The sequence below is a fragment of the Temnothorax americanus genome, unplaced genomic scaffold, assembly GCF_048541705.1.
Source record: "Temnothorax americanus isolate GAGA-0224 unplaced genomic scaffold, ASM4854170v1 Scaffold43, whole genome shotgun sequence".
In the NCBI taxonomy this organism is placed as follows: domain Eukaryota; kingdom Metazoa; phylum Arthropoda; class Insecta; order Hymenoptera; family Formicidae; genus Temnothorax; species Temnothorax americanus.
In genome coordinates, this window is record NW_027509581.1 from 1,408,332 (window position 1) to 1,433,165 (window position 24,834).

The 24,834-nt window shown below is 36.8% G+C and overlaps 3 protein-coding genes and 1 long non-coding RNA gene across 15 annotated transcripts in view; 2 read left to right on the plus strand and 2 right to left on the minus strand.

Moving 5' to 3' along the window:
- LOC143903069 (uncharacterized) overlaps positions 1-21,877 on the minus strand; it is a 32,950-nt gene extending 11,073 nt beyond the window's left edge. For 4 of the 10 annotated variants that reach the window (XR_013258582.1, XR_013258583.1, XM_077416433.1 and 1 more), the window contains exons 1-2: positions 20,268-21,598; positions 5,380-5,611 (exon numbers count right to left, since the gene is read on the minus strand). Coding sequence is in view for 8 of the 10 variants with exons in the window: in XM_077416433.1 (XP_077272559.1) it covers positions 5,380-5,550 (171 nt within the window). In the remaining 2 variants the exon portion in view is untranslated. Of the gene's footprint in view, positions 1-2,606; positions 3,153-3,246; positions 3,841-3,919; positions 3,938-5,379; positions 5,612-20,267 lie in introns of those variants that run through there. The other 6 variants (XM_077416434.1, XM_077416435.1, XM_077416428.1 and 3 more) reach the window with 6 other exon arrangements.
- On the plus strand, positions 7,600-11,608 carry LOC143903077 (uncharacterized). The gene is made up of 4 exons (XM_077416456.1): positions 7,600-7,705; positions 7,862-8,065; positions 8,156-8,430; positions 11,468-11,608. Exons 2-4 carry the CDS (start codon positions 8,026-8,028, stop codon positions 11,531-11,533), a joined length of 381 nt encoding a protein of 126 aa, XP_077272582.1. The 5' UTR covers positions 7,600-7,705; positions 7,862-8,025; the 3' UTR covers positions 11,534-11,608.
- On the minus strand, positions 16,052-19,531 carry LOC143903070 (uncharacterized). Its single transcript, XM_077416437.1, has 6 exons — positions 18,550-19,531; positions 18,148-18,458; positions 17,848-18,006; positions 17,539-17,734; positions 16,732-17,001; positions 16,052-16,632 (listed from the first exon to the last, which is right to left on the minus strand). The coding sequence occupies exons 3-6, from the start codon at positions 17,999-18,001 to the stop codon at positions 16,323-16,325; spliced, it is 930 nt and encodes a 309-aa protein (XP_077272563.1). The 5' UTR covers positions 18,002-18,006; positions 18,148-18,458; positions 18,550-19,531; the 3' UTR covers positions 16,052-16,322.
- A 25-nt stretch (positions 21,878-21,902) lies between the features above and the next one.
- On the plus strand, positions 21,903-24,429 carry LOC143903075 (uncharacterized). Of its 3 annotated transcripts, none has more exons than XR_013258597.1 (5): positions 21,903-22,325; positions 22,654-22,866; positions 22,940-23,138; positions 23,219-23,487; positions 23,558-24,429. It is a non-coding gene; the product is annotated as an uncharacterized LOC143903075 (long non-coding RNA). The 3 variants fall into 3 exon arrangements; XR_013258596.1 differs by having other exon boundaries at positions 22,686-22,866; XR_013258595.1 differs by having other exon boundaries at positions 21,903-22,866.
- The last annotated feature ends 405 nt before the right edge of the window (positions 24,430-24,834 follow it).

The window sequence follows — 24,834 nt, forward strand, 5'->3', positions numbered from 1 at the left end:
TTTTACGAAAATTTCTCTTAAAATGTCCACTTTAACATATATTTTTTTCAATTTTTTTTAAATGGTGGAACATAGTTAAAAATACGAAAATCGTAAGCGTCGCGTCACTCCGGCGCACAGTGCAGTGCCATTCCGCGTTGCGGGTGTTCAATGTAACTTTACTAGCACATATGTACGTCTGCAATTAGCTTATAATATGTATACTTTTTAATTTTTATAGTTTTCAGAGTTTACCACGTGGAGGTTGCACACGGTTTTAAACTCCTTATTGGGGTGCTTTTTTAACGGAGTCCCCTCGCCTTTCACTACGTTTCCGTAAAATCAGGGTGCTTTTTTAACGTGAGTCCCTTCGCCTCTCACTACGTTTCCGTAAAATCGGGGTGTTTTTTTAACGTGAGTCCCCTCGCCTTTCACTACGTTTTCGTAAAATCAGGGTGCTTTTTTAACGTGAGTCCCTTTGCCTCTCACTACGTTTCCGTAAAATCGGGGTGCTTTTTGAATGTAAGACCCCTCGTCTCTCATTACACCCTACACCTACGATTTATTTAATCTTCTTCACTATCACTGTCTATTACTGGAATGTTATTTGTTTTCTTAAACAGATCGCTAATGGGCTACGAACAATTGGATGCTGCTGTCATATTGCTGCAATTATATATTATCTATTTCATGCAAAATATTTAGCGAAAATTTTGAAACCAGCAGAAATACTGAGCGATCTGTTTAAAAAAACAAATAACATTCCAGTAATAGAGAGTGATAGTGAAGAAGATTAAATAAAATCGTAGGTGTAAGGCGTAATGAGAAGCGAGAGGTCTTACATTCAAAAAGCACCCCGATTTTACGGAAACGTAGTGAGAGGCAAAGGGACTCACGTTAAAAAAGCACCCTGATTTTACGGAAACGTAGTGAAAGCCGAGAGGACTCACGTTAAAAAAGCACCCCGATTTTACGGAAATATAATGAGAGGCGAGGTGACTCACGTTAAAAAAGCCCCCAATAAGGAGTTTAAAACCGTACTGCAACCTCCACGTAGTAAACTCTGGAAACTATAAAAATTAAAAAGTATACATATTATAAGCTAATTGCAGACGTACATATGTGCTAGTAAATAAGTTACATCGAACACCCGCAACGCGGAATGGCACTGCACTGGTGCGCCGGAGTGACGCGACGCTTACAATTTTCGTATTTTTAACTATGTTCCACCATTTAAAAAAAATTGAAAAAAATATATGTTATAGTGGACACTTTAAGAGAAATTTTCGTAAAAATTTCAAAAAAGTACCTCAAAAATATCACCCTAAAAAAATATTAAAAAGTTTAAATATTTTTTTTTGTCTTTTTTTTGACAAACATTTTGGACATTTTTTTGTTAATTAGTTTTATTAGTCTACATAACATATATTTTTTTCATCAAGATCGGTCAAGTGGTTTTCGAGAAAAATACATTTCTTTATTTTACTTTCTCCCTGCATAACTTCTAAAAAAGTAGATTTTTTAAAATAATGTTTGGTGGAAAGTTTTATCATATTGGTACTAACTTGTGACATTAATGTCAGCTCTGTATGATCAAGGGCCAATTTCACATGCTTATTCCGCTAGGCCCTTTGGTTTTAATTTGATTCTTATTAAAACGTAATTTTGTTTAAATAATGTTTAAATAATATTTGCGGTAAAATTTGTTTCTTTATTTGTCGAACTTAACATGTAAAATATTTGATTCAAATTAAAAAAAAAATAATATAGTCATATAAGATTATATATGATCAGATCAGAATATTGCATCTCAAAGTATCCGATAGATGGCATTCGATGTGATCTGTTTCTCGTAATTAAAATTTGACAAAGAGTGTTATAAGATAACGGTATCAAGAAGACACGACACTGTCTCGGAACGACACAATTTTTGTATCAGTTATATCGTGAAGTCTACTCTTATAATAAAGTAGCACGCTTAAAAAATAAAATTTTATATAATCTTGTTTAAGTTTAAATTGGTATAACTTTAAATTTAAAACAAAATTATATAAAATTCTAATAAGATCAAATAACATTTATATATGACAAATTTGACTTATATGACTTATATGATTATATTTGACTTATATGATTATATTTGACTTATATGATTATATTTGACTTATATATGATTATATTTAACAAATTAATTTTGAATTTATTACCATATTTAATCCACATTTGGCAAATTAAAACCATATTAACTCTGCATTTCTTTTGGTCTGTGCGGCTGATTTTGCATATTTTAACAAAGCAAGGTCCAGTTTAATCCATATATAGATTAAATAAGATGGGGTACTTTAATTTGATTTAAATATGACATATTTAAATTATAATTGATTTGCATATTCGATTCTAATAAGATTCTTAATAAATTCATATAAGCTTTTAATATGGTTTTAATACAATCGTTTTTCGCGGGATGTGTTATTGCTGTTTTCACAATTTTCACAAGTTTCATTGCTTCTATCACTTTCATTATTGTCTTTTTGGAATTTGACTCTCTTGGCTCTTTCCATAGGATACGGATAATTTTCTAGCTTCCTCATACGGCAGCGAAAATATTTCTTTGAAAGTTTGCTCACCAATTTTCTGCTTCTCACAGTTTGTGACATTATGGGACTAAAAACATTGTATAATAAAAATAATTATATAATATTCTATTTGTTATTTTTCCAATAAATATCTTATATGAGCACTACACGTGCAAAATATTAATTTTGACTGCATGCTTGTACAAACAAATAATGAAATTCATGTAAAATATAATTTCACATTCTGCCCCTTTTGCAATTATTAAGCATATGTTTAGATCAATATATATGTATAATAATGTGTATATAAAAAGTATTTCATATCAATAAAATAAAAAAAAGTAAAAATATATTTTTTAACAATTTCTAGGTTAGGTTAGATTAAATAATGTATGAGGACACAGAGAGCACACTTGCCAAAAGATTAAAAAGTAATAAAGCAAAAAAAATATAATGCGTGAAAAATAAAATAAAGTATAATTATAAAAGCATAGAAAACAGTTACTTACATGTTTGGTAATGTTAGGTTAGGTTAGGCTTCCACACTTTCTTCTTCTTTTATAGATTTTGTCACTCTGATTAGCGAAATTGCCAAAACTAATAAATAACGTACATAAATAAATTAGACACAGAAACACGTTTAAATTTATAGAGATCGAAGAATGCGATGGATAGATATTTGCACACTTACTATCAATGGATTCCGCACACTAAATGCTGCAACGTTTGCCATGCGGCAAGAAGCGAACGCAGTATAGCCAATCGCGCGTGTGGCTTTTTAACCTAAATTATTTTGTACGTCGCGGCAACGTGTAAAAGACGTAACTTATTTTTTGCGACTTTGTGACCAATATAGCACGTTTTTTTACGTCTAGTGCCATAATTTTGTTAAGAAAAATTAAAGCTACTATACCACCTAGGTTAGAATAAATTTTATTTATTTTTTAATTTAAAATTAATGATACTACCACTTGGTTTCTATTCAAGGTAACAACCACGCGTGTATTTGGCGCTTTTTTTTACCTTTTTTAAAATAGTTATATTATATACATAATTATATTACTAATTTTAGAAAAATATATATGCATGTAAAATAAGAAAATATAGAAAATTACATGTAAAGCAATTTATAGAAATTTCAAATATAATTAATAATTACACATTACCTATTTATCCACATAATGTGTAATGCATATTTAATCTCCCGTATGTGGGTCTAGCTACGGCGTCCGAGCCAAAATAATATCTGCTCGTAACTGTAAAACTGACAAGCCTGCCTCCTCTTCTAAAAAAGTAAGTGGAAAAAGAAATTCAAGAGGGACCCAGAGCTGTTACGAAAGATCAATATATCGCCGAATACCGACCAAGTCAAGTCTCGCACGGACGTCTCAGACCCATGTAGCACTGGACGTAATCTTTTTTGTAAGTAATAATTTTGCTAATATTATTGAAAGTTCATTAAAAATCAAATATTAAATAAACAAATGTTTATCAAAAAATTATAAAATTGTCAACTACAATGTAACCAGATGTTTTGTAAATTTTTTCAGATTTTTTAAAATACTTTAAGGTAGGGAAAATAGCGTTGGACATGACAGACTCACGTATGCACTAAGAAGGTACCAAAAAAACGGAGGGTTAATATAAAAGCATTCTTTCATATATTTTATATATTTTTGAAGCGTGTGAGAATTTATATTTTATTACTTTGCGTATACGCGTCTCCGTGTAATACGCAGGGGTACCCGTACTGACGCGGGTATAACGGTACCCGTATTGACACGGGTAGCGGGTAGCCGAATCGATACGGGTACCCGCTACCCAAATTACCCGAATTACCCGGGTACCCGCGGAACCGGTCCAGATCCGTATACAACGGGTAACGGGCGAACAGCGGGTACCCGGGTATTCCGAGCTCTAGTTTTTATCTATTTGTCATCGGACAAATCTGAGCTTAGAAAACTTCCAACAGTTGCAAAATAAACGTTCTGCTGAATATGGCCATTGAAAGAACATTTATACATGTGTTCGGTTTTGAAGAACTTCCTGAACTGGTGCACATCAATAATGCAATTAAGTTAGAGTGAGACAAATATATTTTATATCACACGTGCGTGGAAAGTGGCCCATTACGCGCGCGCCATCTGTGCGACAAATAGCCAATTCCACACACAAGTCAAAACAGTGCGGTAATGTAACATTACCGCACTACTTCGACTTGTGTGTGGAATTGGCCATCCGTCGCACAGATGACGCGCGTGCAATAATGGGCCACTTTCCACGCACTTTGTAATATAAAATAGGGTGTGTAACACGTGCGGGTGATCGCACTCGCTTCACTCCGCACCCGTGTCCAATTCTCAACTTTCCGCACTTGTTACACAAATAACTATTGTTTTACTTTAACTTATTACACGAATGTGCACCAGTTCAGGAATTTCTTCGAAAAAGAATAGACGTCATAGATGGTATATGCATAAAAACTTTTAGAACATTCTCACGCATGTCTCAAAGACGTCATAAACACGTTCAAAAGACGTGAAAAATAGGAATTTTAAATGTCTTTATCTAAAATGTCTTTATCATTAAAACAAAACGTTTATAATAGTTTGTTAAACGCTATTTTATCGGAAAAGAAACGTTCCATCAAACGTTTTTCGAATGGACATTTTAACTCATGAGAAACGTTTCTAGAAATCGTTTATAAAACGTTTCGGAAAAACGCTTATAAAACATTTCTGAAACGTGTATGTGCTACTTGGGATATTTCAAAAATGATTATCGGATTTGCATAGAGCATATCTTTCCTATCAAAATCACTTACCTGTAGGTTCACAAGAGTAAAGCTTGATGAAAGAGTAAAAAGGACCCCACACAAATCTTGTGAAAATCTGGTCCCGGCCGAATTTAATGAAACTGTGCCATTTTGTAGTGAGGCACGCACGTACGCACAGAGGTGTAAATCCGACCATGCAACTTCCATGCGGTATACCATAACTTGAGAAGTACTTAACGAAACTGTGCCTAATATCACCCTTCTTTCCTAATTCCGCATCCTACGATATTGAAACTGTTACATGTTGTATTTTGTCAGTGAGCAGTGGAAGCTGTTGAACAACGCTACTTTGAATGATCTTTTGTTTTATTTTAGTTAGAACTGTGATGTTTGTTGTATAAAAAGTAACGTGGCAATTTAAAGGTTTAACGAGGTTTTGAAATTTTGCAAGAGGTCTTATGTTATTAATCTTCTTATAAAAGCGCTATAAAACCCTGAAGTTGGTCGAATCGCGTTTGCAATTGTTGCCATGTTATTGCAAACGTGATTGGTCGTCTCGATTCAATCGATTGATCGAGTGTACAAATAATGTTTTTTGCATAGATAATAACAAATAAAAAACTTCACAAAGCGCGCGCTATAATCTATAGTCCTCCTTCTAAAAAGGGCATGTCATATAACTCGAATCTATCGAATTATTGTTGTCGCTTTTCCGCGATGCGGATTGGTTCTCTTATTGCGCTTACTTCATGAGCAGTTGTCATGGCAATTTTGACAATATATTTATATTTATATAATATAAATAAATAAAAAATATTATTTCTAGGGTCACGTGATTTCGCTTTGACGCTAGCGTCAAGAAATAAAAGCTGAATTTATTCAACATCCAGCGTTGACGCTGAATCGTCGTTGATCGTCTCAGTACAATCAAAAATAGGCTTCAAAATACGTAATTATTAATTATTTTCAAGTAATATCTTTAACCCACACAGAACACTGTATCCTGAGGATATCCCAAATTGACCAAGATTTTCAAATACGATCCCACGGATATCACAGCAGGTCATTTCGGGATATTCCAATAAGATATCGTGAGATATCCTATTATGATCTCAGGATATCTAAATATTCTGCCATATCCGTTGGCTTTGCATAAGATATCTTACGAGATCTTCTGAAGGATATCTTTTAGAATATTAAATTATTATTATTTTTTGTAAATTCTTAGGTTGTACTTGTAATATATCACAGTAGTATATATTATTTTTTGTAAATTCTTGTATACTACTCAGAATATATAAATTAATAGTATTAATACGGATCAGAAGATAAAGTCCGCTCGCAGCGTGTTATTGCTTTCACCGACGACGCCGAATCGGCTAAGGGTGCCGTCACATGGCAGTCAGAAATTCGGAAAACGGAATCTCCACTGATCTCTATATAACACTGGATGGCGTATGCTATGGAAAACCTTGTTACGAGTTGAAAACCAGGCAGCCATGATTGATGAGGTAAAATATGTTAATATGGCGGCGTCTACTGTTCGAGTTCAGTGCTGTTTCGGGTTGTATTAAGAGAGATGTGAGTTAAATATTGTCTGTATTGTTGTGGTTTACAAAAAATACGTTTTGAAAATGGTGTCATCCTATGTTTTTTGTGGCTCTAAACAAGGGACCGAAAGTAGAACACTTCATAAGTAAGTATACAAGTCATATACTTATGTTTATGTCTTATAGGTTATTTCCTTTTTGTCATTTTTTTGTATTTTATTTAATTTCTTTCCAAAAATATTGATATTGTAAAATAATATTTTTTGTAAAGGTTTCCTTTGAAAGATAAGGAAATTTTGCAATCATGGTTGCAACAGATGGGTCTGGGACCAAACTTTATACCAACAAAGCATTCAAAATTATGTTCGAATCATTTTGAAGAAAAATCTTTTCAAGAAGGTACAAATAAGAAATGCCTACGCATTGGAAGTATTTCAATAATATTTGGGGAGTACAAATCAGTTTGTGCTTACTGTCATGCAGTGAAAGGACAGGATAAAAAAAGATCATTCCAGAAGTAATAAGAATTATTTATGCAAATAATCACTTATTTTAAATACAAGAAAAATCTGTAATTGTAGTGTTTATCTCAAAATATTTGTATTTGAACTTTAAAATACTTCTTAAATAGATTTCCCTTAAATAATCCCAAATTACTGGAGAAATGGGTAGCGACAATGAAGTTGCAAGATTTCATTCCAAATGAGAAAAGTTTGCTGTGTATAGTTACCATTTTGATGAAAAATGTTTACGATCATCAGGTCGTGGTTTAGTTCTTAAAGCAAATGCAGTGCCAACTTTGTTTTCATCTGCAGATAGCGGAGGTATGATAATGCATTATATTTATAAATTGTTTTAGTTGTAATATATTATTTAGTTTTATTAATATTGCTGTGCATTAAAATAACTTTTTAGTAAAATAAATAAATAAATAAATGCACTTTGTATACAGAAATCATTTGTAGGAACCTCTATTGCAGAAGAATTGCAAGAGAATATAAGCAATTCATCTGATGTAGTGGTATATAATATTAATGATAATCAATCAATAACACGGCAGCAAGGTACAAAGCGTATTTCGTCAGAATTTTCCACATCTCCTTCTAAAATTCAAAGAAGTAGCAGTCTTTTTACTAGCACATCAATGCATTCAGAGAGAGAAGCTGTGATGGATTGTTCCTCAGGTATAAATGATTTAAGTGTATATATAAGAAGTTAATGCAGAAAATCTAGTAATTTAAAGTCTGATAACAAATTTTTCGGAATGTTGACAGTCGAACACTGCGAGGAAAATGTAGCATTTTCTACGAGTTTAGCTGTTGAAGAAGTAAACAGTCCAGTTCGCAGCAGGACACCACAAACACCACGGAGTATTAGGAAACGAATTCTTCACACGAAGCATGATCATCAGTATGAAGCATCTCCAAAGACGATGAGGAAAAAGTATATTCAGCAAAAGAAGAAGACACAAAATTTGATGAAGCAGGCGCACGTTCTGAGACAGCACAAATCACGTTTAAAAAAAAAGATTACTTTATTAAAAGGCATTGTAAGTGAATTACGACAAACTCGTGCTATTCCAGAATTAGGTTTACAGTGTTTGGATTCTATTGCTAGTACTGACGTTTCCCAGTTTATAAAGAGATTTAATAATAATCAAAGTAAAATAATTAAAGAAAATGACAAAGAAAATAATAAGCCAAAGAAAAGACAATGGAAGTGCCAGCGTAAGAATATTAAGAATAAAGAACCAAGCATATCTAAAGAAAAGTATCCAGCAGCTCTTAGGTCGTTTGCAATGACTCAATTGACTCTCCATTTTTATTCTCCCAAAGCGTACGGATTTGTTAGGCAAAAATTTTGCAAGGCTTTGCCACACCCTAGTACCCTTCGTTCTTGGTATTCTACAATCGATGGTGCACCTGGCTTTACTTCCAAAAGTTTTGACGCTTTAAAACAAAAAGTTGCAGCATCAAAAAAGTCCAACAAAAAAGTTCTGGTAGCTTTTATGTTGGATGAAATATCTATTCAAAAATCATTGCAAAAACTTTCTAATGGAAAAACTTATGGATGTGTGGATTTCGGTACTGAAATGGAACTAAATCAGACTACTCCGTTAGCAAAAGATGCATTGGTTATGATGGTTGTGACTGTTGTGAGCTTAGATGAGTCGTGGAAAATTCCTTTAGGTTATTTTTTAATTAATGGAATCAATTCTGCTACAAATTCGGGACTTATCAGAGAAGCTTTAATTCGCCTTCATGAAATTGAAGTCGAAGTTGTTTCCTTAACATTAGATGGTCCACCAGAGCACTTCGCAACAATGCGCGCTCTTGGTGCGTCTTTTGATTTGTTAGATTTCAAACCTTTTTTTTGCATCCGTCCACTTAAGAAAAAATTCATGTCATTTTTGACGCTTGTCACATGCTTAAACTTACAAGAAATACATTAGGAGATTTACAAATTTTAAAAGATGCTAAAAGAAACTCTATTGAATGGAGATTTATCAAGGCTCTAGCTCAATTACAGAAAAAAGAAGGATTGAGAGCTGGGAACAAATTGAGAATGGCACATATCCATTATTGGAAAATGAAAATGAAAGTCGCTTTGGCTGCTCAAACTCTTAGTGACAGTGTTGCAGATTCAATTGAATTTTGTGATAAATACCTACATTTAAAGGAATTCAGAGGATCTGAGGCAACTGTGAGGTTTATTAGGTGCATTAAGGCCGAGTTTCACAAGTGTCGGTTAACTTTTAATCTTAGATTAACTCACTCTTCGTCTCCTTCTAACGTCCCCCTTAGAAAAAGACGAAGAGTGAGTTAATTTAAGATTAAAAGTTAACCGACACTTGTGAAACTGGACTTAATAGAATCTTTGACTTTTTAAATTCAAGTAATCCCTTTGCTAAGGGGTTTAAAGCTCCTTTGAGAAAATGCAACGAAAAATTTTGGCGATCGTCAATTTTATCAAACGTTGAATATGTGCAAGGCATCACGGACGTTGCCGGTACTCCAATAATCCGTACGAAAAGATATGTTGGTTTCACAGGGTTTATTACAGCGATATTATCCATGATAACAATTTTTGACACTTACGTCAAACCTGAAACTTCTCAGCTGAAATATTTATTAACTTACAAATTTAGTCAGGATCATCTAGAACTGTTTTTTTGTGCTATTAGAAGTCGCGGTGGTTGGTGCCCAAATCCAAGCGCCAACCAATTCATGTCAGCTTACAAAAGACTTTTAATTCATCATCAGGTTCAGGCCGTCAATGGGAATGTAGAAGCAATGGATTCCACGAGTATTTTAACAGTAACTTCTACGCGTAAAAAAAAATTGATTTGTATGATCCAACCGTTTTCGACAAAATTGCTAATATCAGAGTAAAAAAAAAATATGGTTTAGAGAATTATAACGAAGAGAATGAAACAAAGGAACATTTTTTAAAAGAATTTGATGATTCTATGATCACTCTGCCTGAGCTCTCAACTTTCTCAAAAGCATGTGTAGGTTTTATTGCCGGTTGGGTTGTGAGAAAATTAATAAATAAATCTATTGTCCGATGTGAAACATGCAGAAATGCTCTGCTTCAAGATGATCAACATTTGGCACAATTCGAACAGAACTGTCTTATAGAGGCTAAAACTAACGGAGGTTTATTTTTTCCTAGTGAATCTGTTCTTCGGATTTGTGAAACAACGGAAAAGTTATTGAAGCATTCCCTAGATAAACTTAACGGTATAGTTCCTGTCGAACCTAATTTTCCCGCTGAGTCCCGCTCTCGTTTGCTCAAAGGTTTTGCATGATCTTGTACAACCGCCTTGTACATTATTTCCACAGTTAAACGAACATATGTTTGATGATGCAGCTAATGATACAAATCACATTTATTTCCTTTCAAAGCAAGTGTGCAAAGTATACTTGAATTTAAGACTCTATGCTGCGACAAAGATAGCGTCTCAAACTGCTGTTGGGACAAAAGTTCGTTATCACCTAACTCGACGAATTATCTGGGAACGTCAGTGATAGCTGGTTTTAGTAGTATTATAGCAGAGACTAGTCTTCCTTTCTTTGTACTAACATTGACTAGTCAAAATGAATATTGTTTTAAACTTTATGCTAGTCTATTAAAGATTATCGTCTGAAAGGCAACCTTAGGATAATATAAGCATTTCCATATATTCGAGAGATTAACTTATATTTATTATTTGTCTTTTGCATGGAGTGCAATAAAACAAGCATGAATAGCATGAAAGTGTTGCAACAGGTAGCACAATAGCATGGCTTGGCATAATGAACCAAAAAAACTTGAGCTGTAATATAATTTGTTCATTATAGATGAGTTTTTTATTTTCTTCAATTATTTTATACTGTGTTATTCAGATTCTGAAATTATTGTTCTTTTTTTGTAAGGTTTCATTGATGTAAGATTTTATTTATATTTGTACTGAATTCAGTAAAAAATAAGTATAATTTTTATATAAATATAATTTTTAAAACTTAGTTGTAATGCCACCACTGGATAAAACCATTCGTTTTCTTCACATAATTATGATTCTTAACATTTTGATCTGCTTGCAGATACTGCAAAATAAAATTTGCACTGAAATATTGATGGAAAACGAGGATCTATTGATCCACCAGTAGGTATATAAATTTTATATACACGTTTTTTTTTATTTTTATATATTACATTACATTTACATTACATTTACAATCAGAATTCTATCTCTAATCAATTTATTTAATCCATAATTGTACATATTTAATATTAATTGCAATTTTTTCATCTTATGTATTATTAATATCTATTCATTATTTTTCATTTATTATACATTCAATATTTTTATATACACTTCTAAGACTTGCTTTACAATACATTAATTTATTACTTACAATATATATATATATATATATATATATATATATACTTATTGTAAAAAAATTTGAAAATAAAATAAACCAAACAATTTATTGTTTTTAAATTTTTTCCTTCACAAAACGTGTTTTTAGACATTTTTCTGTATATCTTTAATTTAGTTTTACGTACTTTTATATATTTTGAGCTCATTTTCAACTTGCTATTTACATCTCCTATTTAAAACACGATGTTGTATACATGGTAAAATGTATTGTGACGATGCGGCCCACCGCTTCGTGGCAGCGCCCCGCCGCCGTCACAAAGCGCGGAAATTTGCGCCCAGGGACGAGCCAGAGAGGCGACGACGAGATCTCCAGAGGCCAAAAATCGATATTGTTTCCGCGTTTTGACTATTCTTTTATTTTCATGTGTAATTATAATGCGCGCGGCGCCTCACCCACACCACGGCGAGTCTTCGAGGGAGTACCGATAATGAGAGAGGTCCGGGGTCCGGGAGGACCAAGGACCGAGAAGGGGTGGCGAGAGCGGAAGCTACATGGATCTCCGGCGGCGAGAGCAACGCGGCAGGCGTGCGGCGAATGAGACAGCGATGGACAAGGCCGTCGATAGCGGGGCCCCAGGTACCGAAGAAAACCCGGCCTCAGCAAATTACCTCCACGCAATACCGGCCCGCGGGGTGGCTGGCCACCGCCCCGAGGTCAAATCGGAGGCACACCGGCCAGAACAAAGTCCAGTCCGCTGCCCAGGGACAAATTGGAGGAATCGCTACGCTGCCGAGGGACCGTTGCGCGCCCCCGAAGGATCCCCTTGCGACGATCCTGCGTTACGATACCGCGCGAGCTTGCAAGCTCGTCCCCGATTGGTCGGCGCGCCCCTCAGGAAGGGGGTGCCGCATCGATTCCGTTATCGAGCGAATCTAGCGAGACACTCTCTGGTCGTCCGTCGGCGAGTGCGAACGTTCTCTTTAAGATACGCGATATAGCCACCCCGAGTCGGGAAAATCGGTTACGCTGCGACGGTCCTCCGTACAAGGTGACGGCGAGGAGCCTTACGAGGAGACGTCACATCGGTGAGGTTGCCCGCAATAATTAATATCGGGATGTAAAGCCACGCCGCCCTCCGGTGCACGCTCTCGTCCGGGAAAACGTTGTAACATCGCGACGCGTACGGTCCCTTGAGACCGCGTATCGAATGGCGATCGACAGCGAGAGCGAAGGGCCTTGGGATGGTATCGTGGCCGCGGAGTTGAGATAAAGACGCGATTGCGAGCCTCTGGAGATCGCGATAGATTCGTGGCGAAGTCCGTTACTGCGAGTCCGTTTCGTATAATGTCCGCGCTCGCGATTGTGTCTCGCGCCTTCCGTGTTCACGGCGTATCGGATTACCCAATATTACTTAGGTTGCATTGTAGCCCGCGTCGGCACATCATTCGCGTTAATCGGCCGTCTGTGAAGGGCTAATTGCCTCAGAGAATTGTGCGTGTTAGAATAGTTATGTTCGGATGCGTTGTTCGGTGATTGCGTGTTATTATTGCTCGCGGTAATTCCGCACATTTTTCCTCGCGTTCCTTCCAGTATTTCGCGCTACGCCGAGTGCCTCGGCGTCTCATTTTCGCGTTCGAAAATCACTGAGGACAGTGTATTGTATTCGCCCGAATAACTGGCGCTACCCTTGTGTAAGAAATACGTTCGTATCGTAATATTCGTTCGTCAACAATCGCGGTACTTTCGCTAGAACAATAGACTCTACTACGTCCGTATCAACCGTTCGCCAGAACACGTCTGAACACGCTAAAGCGCCCCTCCTCCGCAGGGCCTCCCCACTCGTCGTCCTTCCGTTACGCCGCCGTCCCGCTGGCGCGCTTCTGCTGATTTTTCCTTCCTGGGCACCTTCGCGTGCCCATAGCCAGCATTTTCTTACATTCGGCCTTCCTGCTTTGATGTTAGTCCTCAGACATCCCCTGCTAACGATCGCCTTAGTTGCTGCTAATTGTCTGTTCTCTGTCTCCTTTCGTACATCGTCCGGACAGCTTGATTGTACTCCTTTTATTGACTGATGTTGATCGAAGTGATCGCCATTACTCCAATAGTAATCGTCGTGACAGTTGTTTTGAAGTGTCGTGTGTTGACTCTAAACTAACTCTTATTAATTAGCTCGGGTACGGCTAACTCGTGTTAACCGACTCAACGAGACCAAACCATACTAAATGACTCAAAAGTTATTTTAGAGTGTCGTGTGTTGACTCTAAACTAGTTCGTATTAATTGGCTCGGGTACGGCTAACTCGTGTTAACCGACTCAACGAGACCAAACCATACTAATTGACTCAAAAGTTATTTTAGAGTGTCGGGTGTTGACTCTAAACTAGTTCGTATTAATTGGCTCGGGTACGGCTAACTCGTGTTAACCGACTTAACGAGACCAATCCGTAATAACTGACTCAAAAGAGATCAGTCCGTGTTAACTGACTCAGAAGAGATCAGTCCGTATTAACTGACTCAGAAGAGATCAGTCCGTATTAACTGACTCAGAAGAGATCAGTCCGTATTAACTGACTCAGAAGAGATCAGTCCGTATTAACTGACTCAGAAGAGATCAGTCCGTATTAACTGATTCAGAAGAGATCAGTTCGTATTAACTGACTCAGAAGAGATCAGTCTGTATTAACTGACTCAGAAGAGATCAGTCCGTATTAACTGACTCAGAAGAGATCAGTCCGTATTAACTGACTCAGAAGAGATCAGTCCGTATCTCATCCAAATCCAAACGATCCACCACATCCTGGATTTGGGATAGCAACGGTGCTTCCACAGCGCTCTTAGTGTCGTATCCCATAAGTGCCTTTAATGGAGTGGCATTATTAATGCCCTTATTATGGGCCGTATTCAGCGCGCTCTGCACTTGCTTAACAACGGTGTCCCAATCACGGGCATCCTGCCCGGCCGTCGTGGTTGCCAACGCCTGTATGAGCGTCCGATTATCGCTCACACTGCTCGTTGGCTCGTGGGGTTGCTACTACATTTAGCACATGCTTAATTCCGTAGTTGTCGCAAAACATCCGGAACGCCTGGGACGTAAAATCGGTTTCTCTGTCACTTATGATCCTGCTTGGGACTCCAAACAGATAAATAAGCTTAGTCAGGACTTCAACCAATGTCTTTTGATGCTTTACCGGCTCTACAATTATAAGTTTGATAAAAGCGTCTACCAATACAAAAGAACTTATTATGCTTGCGGCTCGTTTTCAAACAATAATTTCTTCAATTTGCATCTAACGTTACATGCATGATGGAAGAATACCAGGTGTAACATTGCGCATAATGGCGGCTGAATACAAGAAGAGCCAATAAGAAATTAGCCCCGAAATTGGCGTGAAATTCAAACACGATATTAATGAAAATATGTAATACAGTTAATACAAATACAAATAAATTAATATGTGGAAGAGTAAAATACAAGAAACTTGGAAACTAATAAAAACTTGTGTTATAAGTAAAAAATGATAATTATAAATGATTATCTACGTTAATTAATATTATTCTATTACATATTATATTATTTATGTACTATTTTATGCACTATCTTATTACACTATAATACTATATTATGTCTTTCATAAATTGCGTTCCAATATACACTACCAGTACCTTAGCCTGGGATGCACATGGTAATGATTCCCACACTACCCTCGTCCCTCGCCCAAGGGATGAGGGTGTCTTTGGAAGATTTCCCCATGTAAGAAAAAAAAGTATGAAAGGTAAGTATGAAAAGTAAGTATATAAGGTAAAATAAGTATGAAAGGTAAGTATGCAATAAATTGCAAGGTAAGTATAAAAAGCAAGTACGAAAGGTAAGGTAAGTATATATATGTTCCGGATGCATAATAACTGTTCCCGGGCGCCCCCCATAACAGTGCAGCGAAAGACACCGTGAGGTTTTAGTCGGTAGGCCATGCATGCAGTATCGTGGGCGATGTGCATGCATGGAATCCGACACTCCCCCCCGTTCCTCTGGCCGGAGGGCGGGAGGGGGTCTTCCCCTTTGGGGCTACTGGGTAAATTGGGCTCTAAGCCTGGGATCCCAGTAGTAGAAGATTTCCTCACGTTAAAAAAAAAAGGTAAAGTAAGTATGAAAGGTATGTAAGATAAGTATGAAAGGTAAGTATGAAAAATAAGTACGTAAGATAAGGTAAGTATGAAAGGTAAGTATGTAAGATAAGTATGCAAGGTAAGTATGAAAGGTAAGTATAGATAAGGTGTATAAACTAAGACAAATTACAGCATGTATGGTTTCTGTTTATTTATTATCAATATTTATTAATGTCTTGATTTTCTTTATTACATAATTTATATAACTTTCTGTTTCTTTTCTTCATCAAATTGTTTTGTGTTATATCTTTATTCACTTTTCTTAACCTGATGTATGTTCTAGTACGCACTAGACAGGCAATAACTTGTTTGGGAAACTTATTATTAGTTTTTGTACATATGATATCTGTTAATGTGTCAAAAATTTTTGGCTGCTTATTAAAGAAATTGCCATGAACACGGAACATTTAACATTTAACACGGACGTTATGCGATGACATTAAACTTTTTATTTGTCCTGGCGTAAATATTTTTCGCAAAGCATTGACAGCAATATCTTCAGCTTTCTCTTGTATATTTTTTTCCATTTTTGTAATGATAGGATCATTTTGCGTTGTATTTGTTTGTAATTCTTTTACTTGTATGTTTAGCTGTTGATTTATTTTCGTTAATTCTTTATTTTCGTTAAGAAGTTCCTTATTTCTTTTTTCGGAATCCATTAGAAGTTCCAATAACGTATTTGTGACAACAGTTTCGTCATTACCAACTTCTTGGTTTCTAAAAAACAAAATAGTATATTATTTAGTATATTATATTGTCATTACAATAGTACACAAATATTGATACTAAATAAGCATAACTTAAACGCATACATACATGTTTCGTTTTATTGCATAATTGTGGCCTTTCTTTTTGTCTTGCACATTTATTTTACAAGCTTTCTCTTCCCTTTTTCCTTTTTCTTCTGTTTTATTTCTTTCAAAAGTCTCTTGTACTTCTATTTCATTTGGAATACATGTTGGACTAACTACTTCTTCTTCTTCTCTTTCTTCTTCTTCTTCTCTTTTACTTGTTTCACGAGATTCTTTTTCTTTTCTTTCATTACATTTCAGAAGATCGGAGTATGTTGGTATTCTGAAGTTTTGTCTGTAAATAAATAATATAAGTTTAAATATTTTTTATGTACACACAGTAATAAGCATGTATACAGGGTGTATTTTAGAAATAGGTGGTCAAACTCTAAGAGCACGTTCTATTCATCGTAAGAATGAAAAAAGATCATATAAATATAGGTTCAAAAGCCCGAATCTAGAAAAATATTGCATACGATTATTTCATGAATGTTACTCTAAAATTCATAAAATATCGTAAGTATGAAAAGTAAGTACGTAAGGTAAGGTAATTATAAAAGGTAAGTATGTAAGATAAGTATGAAAGGTAAATATGCAAGGTAAGTATAAAAGGTAAGTATGCAAGGTAAGTATAAAAAGTAATTATGTAAGGTAAGGTAAATATGAAAGGTAAGTATGCAAAGTAAGTATAAAAGGTAAGTATGCAAGGTAAAGTATGAAAAGTAAATATGTAAGATAAGGTAAGTATGCAAGGTAAATATGAAAAGTAACAATGTTACAATATTTACAAAAATTTGTAAATACATATTTATAAAAAGAAAAGAAAACTCACAATACTTTAATTCTCTTGCTTGTGATTGCCATATCACTGTTGGACATTTTTCTTTTTCTCGTTTTTTCCAAAGTTAACATTTTTGTAGGAATGGAACCTACTTTTAACCGCCGCAGTTGTTTTGGTGGTGCTTTTATTGAGTCTGTCCATTTTGTTATAAAACAATCGTCATCAAAATGAAGACTGCATATTCTTGCTACAATAATACAAATAAAATAAAAAATATCTAATACTGATATAATTTATAATATTATACTATAGGTCATTTTGTTATATTTTACTATATAAAAAATATATATATCAACTTACCAGAATCAATTTTTATACTCTCTTCGCTCCTTTGACAAGCATTTATCCATGCCTGACGAATGTTTTCTTCGTTTGGGAATCTATAAAAGATTATTCCTTTCTTCTCTGCATAATATGTCCGACTTTTGCAATTTATTATGCAGCATGAAGGCATTGTGTCTGCAAACGAAAACAAATATGAAGTACACTCATAAAAAGCTGATACACTATTTACAATTGCTTAATTTTTATCATTTTTACAAGCTATAGGTATTTTTGTGGTTTATTCATTTAATTCAGTGATATTCACACACAACTTACCTTACACATTGGTCTTGCTCCTGCTTTAAATAGTAGCGGTTTTGCGTTTGACAGTGTGGCGGTCGGATTATCGTGCGATTATATGTATTCACGAAGGACCCAAGAACGAAGGCGAGAAGAGAACGACGTCAGGATCACGCGCGATGTGAACAAGAGAGATCACGTGTTCACGACGTGTTTGTCGTTGATTCACGTTCCGAGTATTTAATAAACTTATCGAAATTGCGATAGGAATCTCGTGAAAACGAGGTTACCTCTGATAAAACTTTCTCTGCCACAGCGGATTGTTGTCGTCGATCACGGCCTAACAGCTACAACCACGTGAACCACGATAACACATTCGGTAACGTCGACGACGTCGACGACAACGAGCGCACCTGGGCGCTAAGGCTCTAAGCGTACCTGGTACATACACGCGCGGCAACGGCGATCATGGGTTCCACTAACCTAACTTGTAGCGGTGGCCATATTGGTTTTTCAAGTTTGGGGCTAATTTCTGATTGGTTCAAGAGCGGCCATTACTTTGAACGACTGCGCATCCACGGGAATGTTACACCTGGTATTCTTCCATCATGGTTACATGGAACGTTGAACACGTTACTTAAGCTTAACCATTAGGCCCGTTCGCCTAATTATCTCTAGATAATTTGCGTAGCGTGAGACCCGCGATCAGTCGACCCTGTCGGCGATTCACGCTCGTGACGTCAACGTTGCGTATGCGTCGCTCCCCTGTTATATATGCATCTGACTTGCCAAATACGGTAACCAACGAGACTGGTTAACAACTCAATCATTATGCGTCAATCATAGTTACGTAATTAATACCTTTTACTCTTTACGTTCTCGCGGCTACGTTTGCTAAGTCGGCATTTTCGTGAATACACATTTAGCAAGACTAAACTATATTTATTCCTGTTTGTTTAATTTAAATAATCTCCAAAGAATCATTTGAGAGTCGAAACATAAATGATCTTTATAGCTGACTGCTATTATTAAACAACGAAACTTGGGTAGCAAATATATTTAGTCAAAGTTGTCGCCGCGTCGTGAGCAAATGTCGCGTTTGCTCCTTTCTAAATCCTTTTCTTTAAAATGCTCTGTACACGTTACATACTTGTTATCAGATAATCGGAGATAATCTATGTAAGTGGATCACGTTTCATGCGTAATCCAATGGATATTCTCTTTTCTTATTTATTCGAAAATCTATCGTACCGTAATATATAATGGATTCCTGAATGTTATATATACAACCTTGTCGTGCTAAAATAAATATACGTGTATCAATCGTTCAGACGAATCCCTACGTTTATCAACTTCAAAATAATAAAGTGCAAAATGATACTACGTTGCATCGTGAGCTTGAGTATTCGAAAAATTCGATAATGTATAATAGATTTTTCAATAAAATACTCCATCTATCAATTTACGGAATTAGACTCGAATATTATATACACAGTTAGGTACACTGTATTATGTCATACGTTCTCTCTTTCTTTTTTTTTTTTTTTTTTAACGTCATTAACCTGGAAACTGGAACTGAAAAGCGTTATTACTAATACCTACTAAAGATTTCAATTAAATCCACGCGCTCACTTAAACTTGTATCATTTAAGACGACTGAAGAGCACGCAATTTAACGTACGTTGTTTACGCGTGTCGCAATAATATTTCATCTTGAAAATAAAACATTTCTCAAGCCGTACCGTAATTAATAAACAGCCAAACTTATCTGATGCCGTAAAATCTAGATTCGTAAAAGCTAAAATCCTAAATTCAAAAATAAAATTCTTTTTCCCTCGTATCTAACTCGCGCATTAATCTTAAGCTGCTTTCTCGCATAAAAATGCGTCATAATTCGTCTTACTGACCAGCCGCTTCGACTATTAGTGGCTAATTTAAACATATTCTGCCTTTCTCCGCGGTTCTCGTTCGCGGCTCGCAGCCTCGTAAGGACGAAACTCCGTTTGACGTAAAAGCTCGTTGTCACAAGTCCGAGCCTGAATAAGATTCGATCGTGAAAATCATATCGCTATCGCGTTGATCTTCCTTAATAATTGAAGTCGCGTAGCGTGTACCAACGCGCACTCGACTCGAGCCGACGACGATAGTGCTATTACCGCTCTTCGATCCTCTTGTCGCTCTTGCGTGACCTCGGGATGCGGCCGTCCGCGTTGTCGCGCCGCGCCCTCGAACATCGTCGCCGTCGTCGTCGTCTGCCTTTGAAGGCCGTGAACAGTGTAAACACCGGTCGTTTTCTATCCGTCCCGCGAATCAGACGACGGGATCATATGGGATCGATCTGAGCCCCGGTCGTCGGTCGTCGTCATAACCTCCTCTCTGTTATTGGACGGTATGATCACACTATCCAAATGTGGGAAGTCTATTGAATTTTTCAGATCGACCAACACCTTATCTATGGTCTTTGAAAACTGCAGATGCATTAGACAAACCAAGTGGCATGCGTAAATGTACAACGGATACTCAACGAAGCAGTGTCCGTTTTTCCTAAATCTTTAATCGAAAATGTAACGCAGTCCCTAATTTCCGTATCAGACCTACGCACCGTTATATTACGTCGTCACTAACGGTACTGCATTCACGTCCTTCTTTATCGAGCATTTCTCAGCACGATGTCCCAACCGGTTACATTTCTCACACTCTAACGCGTGGCATGCGACATTTTTTAGCGATGTGGCCGACCTTCTCGCGATTATAATACTCGATTCGATCGTTCGCGGTAACCTTATCATCCGGCGATTTAGTATTCTCATCTTTACCGACGTATGATTGGTTTGCGGATGGCGTTTTTGAAAATCGATCTTTCCTATTAGCTTTGGCGTTCGCGGCAACTTTATTCTTATTCTCTTTTTGTGGCAGGTTGTCTAACGTCGTCATGTACGCATACAGTTCGTTCGCGTCGCGATGTTGCGCAGAACGCACCGTTCTTGCAACATTTTTATCCGAGATCCTGCCGATAATCGCGTCAATAAGATGTTTATCCGGTATGACAATGTCTAGTTTACGCATTTTATTCAATTTCTGAAAACAATAGTCCCCGAGCGCCTGACCGGAGACACTTTCGTAAAGTGCGGTTTCCTTGAATAATTTGCTAAATGGAACGGACTTACGAAATTGTTGTTTTAATGATTCATTCATCTCTCTCCATGTAATAGCTAATCGTGGCCGTGTATCGTACCACTGGCGTGCGTGGCCTTTCAATCGTCCTGGAATTAACTTCATAATCGCTCGGTCGTCCCACTCATATAGAGTCGTCAAATCGTCTGCATGTTCTATCCATTTTTCGATGACCAAATCATCCTTCGAGGGGTCAAATATGGGAATCAGCAACTCATCCCCCCTATGAATACAAGCACCTCTCGAATGACTCGAATACGACCGTCGATCTAAACTCTGCGCCGTACGTTCTGATCGTTCATTCCTCCATGCTCTGTCACTGTCTGTTGAGGACGAGGAAGAATGGTGCCTTCTATGTTTTGAGCCGTGTCGATCCGATTCACGACGTGACTTATGGCGTCCCATATTTACCGCGTAAATTATCGTAATAGACCGAGTTAAGGCACGTACTTGTCCTTGTATCCCACTTCTGATATGTAAGAAATACGTTCGTATCGTAATATTCGTTCGTCAACAATCGCGGTACTTTCGCTAGAACAATAGACTCTACTACGTCCGTATCAACCGTTCGCCAGAACACGTCTGAACACGCTAAGGCGCCCCTCCTCCGCAGGGCCTCCCCACTCGTCGTCCTTCCGTTAAGCCGCCGTCCCGCTGGCGCGCTTCTGCTGATTTTTCCTTCCTGGGCACCTTCGCGTGCCCATAGCCAGCATTTTCTTACACTTGGTCATTTCTCGCGTTAGATTAAGTCCGTATTTTCACGTTTGTTATAGTATTCCGCGTCTCCGCGCGATCGCGCCGAAATTAATCTCGCGTTATTGTGTTGCGTTCGGTCCTCATTACGTTGGGACGTGGCTTACGCCACGATCCATACTTGCGTTAGGCTAAAAACAATTGGCGACAGAATTCTCGTGCGACTCCCGGCGTTGCGTTCACGCGCTCCGAGCGTGAGGTATCGTCCTCTCGCGATCTTTCCTGCGAGATCTTATTTTCTATTTCCGTGATTATTTCGTGTTTACTGTTGATGTTCCATATTAACTGTAAGTTTCGTCATACTGTATCTTTCTGATCCAATCGCCGCGCCTTCTGCGCGACCGACGTATATTTAGCAAATAAATTAAAAATTATTGAAAATTAACTAACCCAATCGTTTGGAAATCATTTGGAGATATTTGGAAAAAACTTTTCAGAGTTTGGAAAACCATACATTAATCACAATTAATTAAAATCAATTAAGCGTATAATTAGCAGAAAGTATTTAAAAAATATTTTTTTTAAATCCAATTGCTCCAGAATCATTTGGATAATATGTCCATATAATTTTTATTATTTGGAAAACAACTGTATTCTAATAAAAATTAATTAAAGGTCAATATTTCGTTTTAATGTCTGCACCATAGTGCAATAAAGTGCACATACTTCTCAGCTGACGACGAGTGGCAAGACTGGCAAGAAATCAGCAACCTAATCTACAGTTTGCTCATAAAATTCTCGTAAAATGTCTGCAATTAAAGTTACAACTAGAAGTGGAGCCAAATATTCGCGAGTCTCGCATTATACGATGCCAGAGAAAAGAAAAAGGTATGATATTTTTTATCATTGAAATTACAACTTCAAGAATGCATAATGCTAATTACAAATTGTTATATTTCAGGTGTCCGAAAATTTTTACGTCGATATGAATTCAGAGGGATTAAAAAGAATGTTTGGACGACACATCGCTTATAGCGATGTAAGTACCTTAACTAGAAGGTGCATTTTGAGCCTCAATAAACCCAGTCCCGATTTGTTTTTTGTCGTACGGCTCGAGAAAGTATTGCAGGGCGATATATCGGAGTGTCCCGAACCATAAGGTAATAAAATGTTAAAATAAAATACTGATGCATTCAAAATGGCAATTTCTCATATTATTGTCTTATTCATTTCCGTATAGGTCAGAGCTGCCGCAGCTGCTGCGTGCGAATGCCTGGGTCGTTATAGAATGCCTCTCGCGTGGACTGCAATTTATCTGTTTGGTGCAATCGGATGCGGTGGTGATACGGATAGCACTGCTGGATCTTTAGACAGAAAGTCGGGCGGTCTGGAACAGTGGCGAAAAAAAGTGGAACTGCCGACGCGACGTGGTTTGCTAGAAAGACGGAGTTTGGATAAAAGACGTAGTTGGTCGCCGGACGATTTTGCCAATTGCCTCGATAGCTTTAGGTTTGTATAATGCTCCATTTTTCTATCAAAAGGCTTAACTAACATCTTGATGTTCCCATTATTTTAACAGTCTCGAGCTTCTTCAAGCAGGAAAGCGAACGACTTCGCGATGAAGATCTTTATAAGTTTTTGGTTGAACTACGAAGACCTGGTTCCAACTTGAAACGATTAAAATGCTTACCAGGGATTTGAAATTGGATCTCAGTCCCAGACCCGAAGAACTACCGAGATGTCTTGATCCCGACCTTAGAAGATTAGTTCCATATCCGGATGAAAAGAATCGACCGGTTAAGGAGATAGTCTCGAGTTTACAGACGAAGTTGTTTCGCCCGATTTAACGTATCGTAATCTTCTATATCTTTATCCCAAGGTGCATATCGAATAAAATTGTACGATCATCCTTCTCGTATATTAGTATTTATATAATTTATATATAAATAAAATTTATATATAAATTTTATATACATATACATACATAATTGATTTCTATCGTCTCTAACTAACTGCGCAGTAATGTAATAGTACTACAATGTATTATTGTACCTTATCGTTTATAATAATAAATCAGTAAAGTCAGAGACACATACGTTGATAATTGTCTTTCTCTTTTCTTTACCCTCTCGGGTACGATGGAGAGGGAACGTCTACGAAAACTGGATGTATAGTAATAAAGTCAACTGCGTCGATCCGGTACTAATCTTTTATTATTCCAATAATAATAATAATAATAATATATGTCGAAAAATGTGATCACTGAAACATACACATTATACATCTCCCGCCGGCCTCGCAGGTTCAGAAAATTGTACTAAATACCAATTGCATATACACGCACACACGCGCGCGCGCGCGCACACACACACACACACACACATACACTCTTTCTCTCTCTCTCTCTCTCTCTCTCTCTCTCTCTCTCTCTCTCTCTCTTTCTCTTTCTCTCTCATACTCGAGTCTCCTTGTAAAAATTAAAAATCTTAGCAGTGCTCGACGAAGGCCCACGCTCGCCGATTGCATTTTTCCTCCTTTTTTTTCTTCTCCCTTTTCCTCTCATCACACTATTCATTTACATTGCTATTATTCGTATTGCGAGTGATTGCGAGCGGCTTATCATGTAATCTTTTTTTTACTCAGTTAACAGGATTAATTCGAATTAGACTGACGCTGTTAGTATATTTGGCCTGTTCTTTTTAATTGAATTAACTTCTTATACAGTTTATCTTTTCTCTTTTTTTCTCTAACGTGAAAAGAAAAAGAGAAAAGATGAACCGTACAAAAAGTTCACCTAAAAAGAACAAGCCTATTATTTTTTTTCCATTACGCGAAGAAATAAATAAATGGTAGAGT

Excerpts from the sequence above, each read along its gene's own strand:
- LOC143903077 (XM_077416456.1), top strand. The coding sequence starts at position 8,026 with ATGCATTCAGAGAGAGAAGCTGTGATGGATTGTTCCTCAG. Across the intron at positions 8,066-8,155 it reads TGTGATGGATTGTTCCTCAG|TCGAACACTGCGAGGAAAAT; the intron begins GTATAAATGATT and ends GAATGTTGACAG. Across the intron at positions 8,431-11,467 it reads TTACTTTATTAAAAGGCATT|ATACTGCAAAATAAAATTTG; the intron begins GTAAGTGAATTA and ends ATCTGCTTGCAG.
- LOC143903070 (XM_077416437.1), bottom strand. The coding sequence starts at position 18,001 with ATGCCTTCATGCTGCATAATAAATTGCAAAAGTCGGACATATTATGCA. Across the intron at positions 17,002-17,538 it reads AGCAAGAGAATTAAAGTATT|ACAAAACTTCAGAATACCAA; the intron begins GTGAGTTTTCTT and ends ATTTATTTACAG. Across the intron at positions 16,633-16,731 it reads TATGCAATAAAACGAAACAT|AAACCAAGAAGTTGGTAATG; the intron begins GTATGTATGCGT and ends TTTGTTTTTTAG.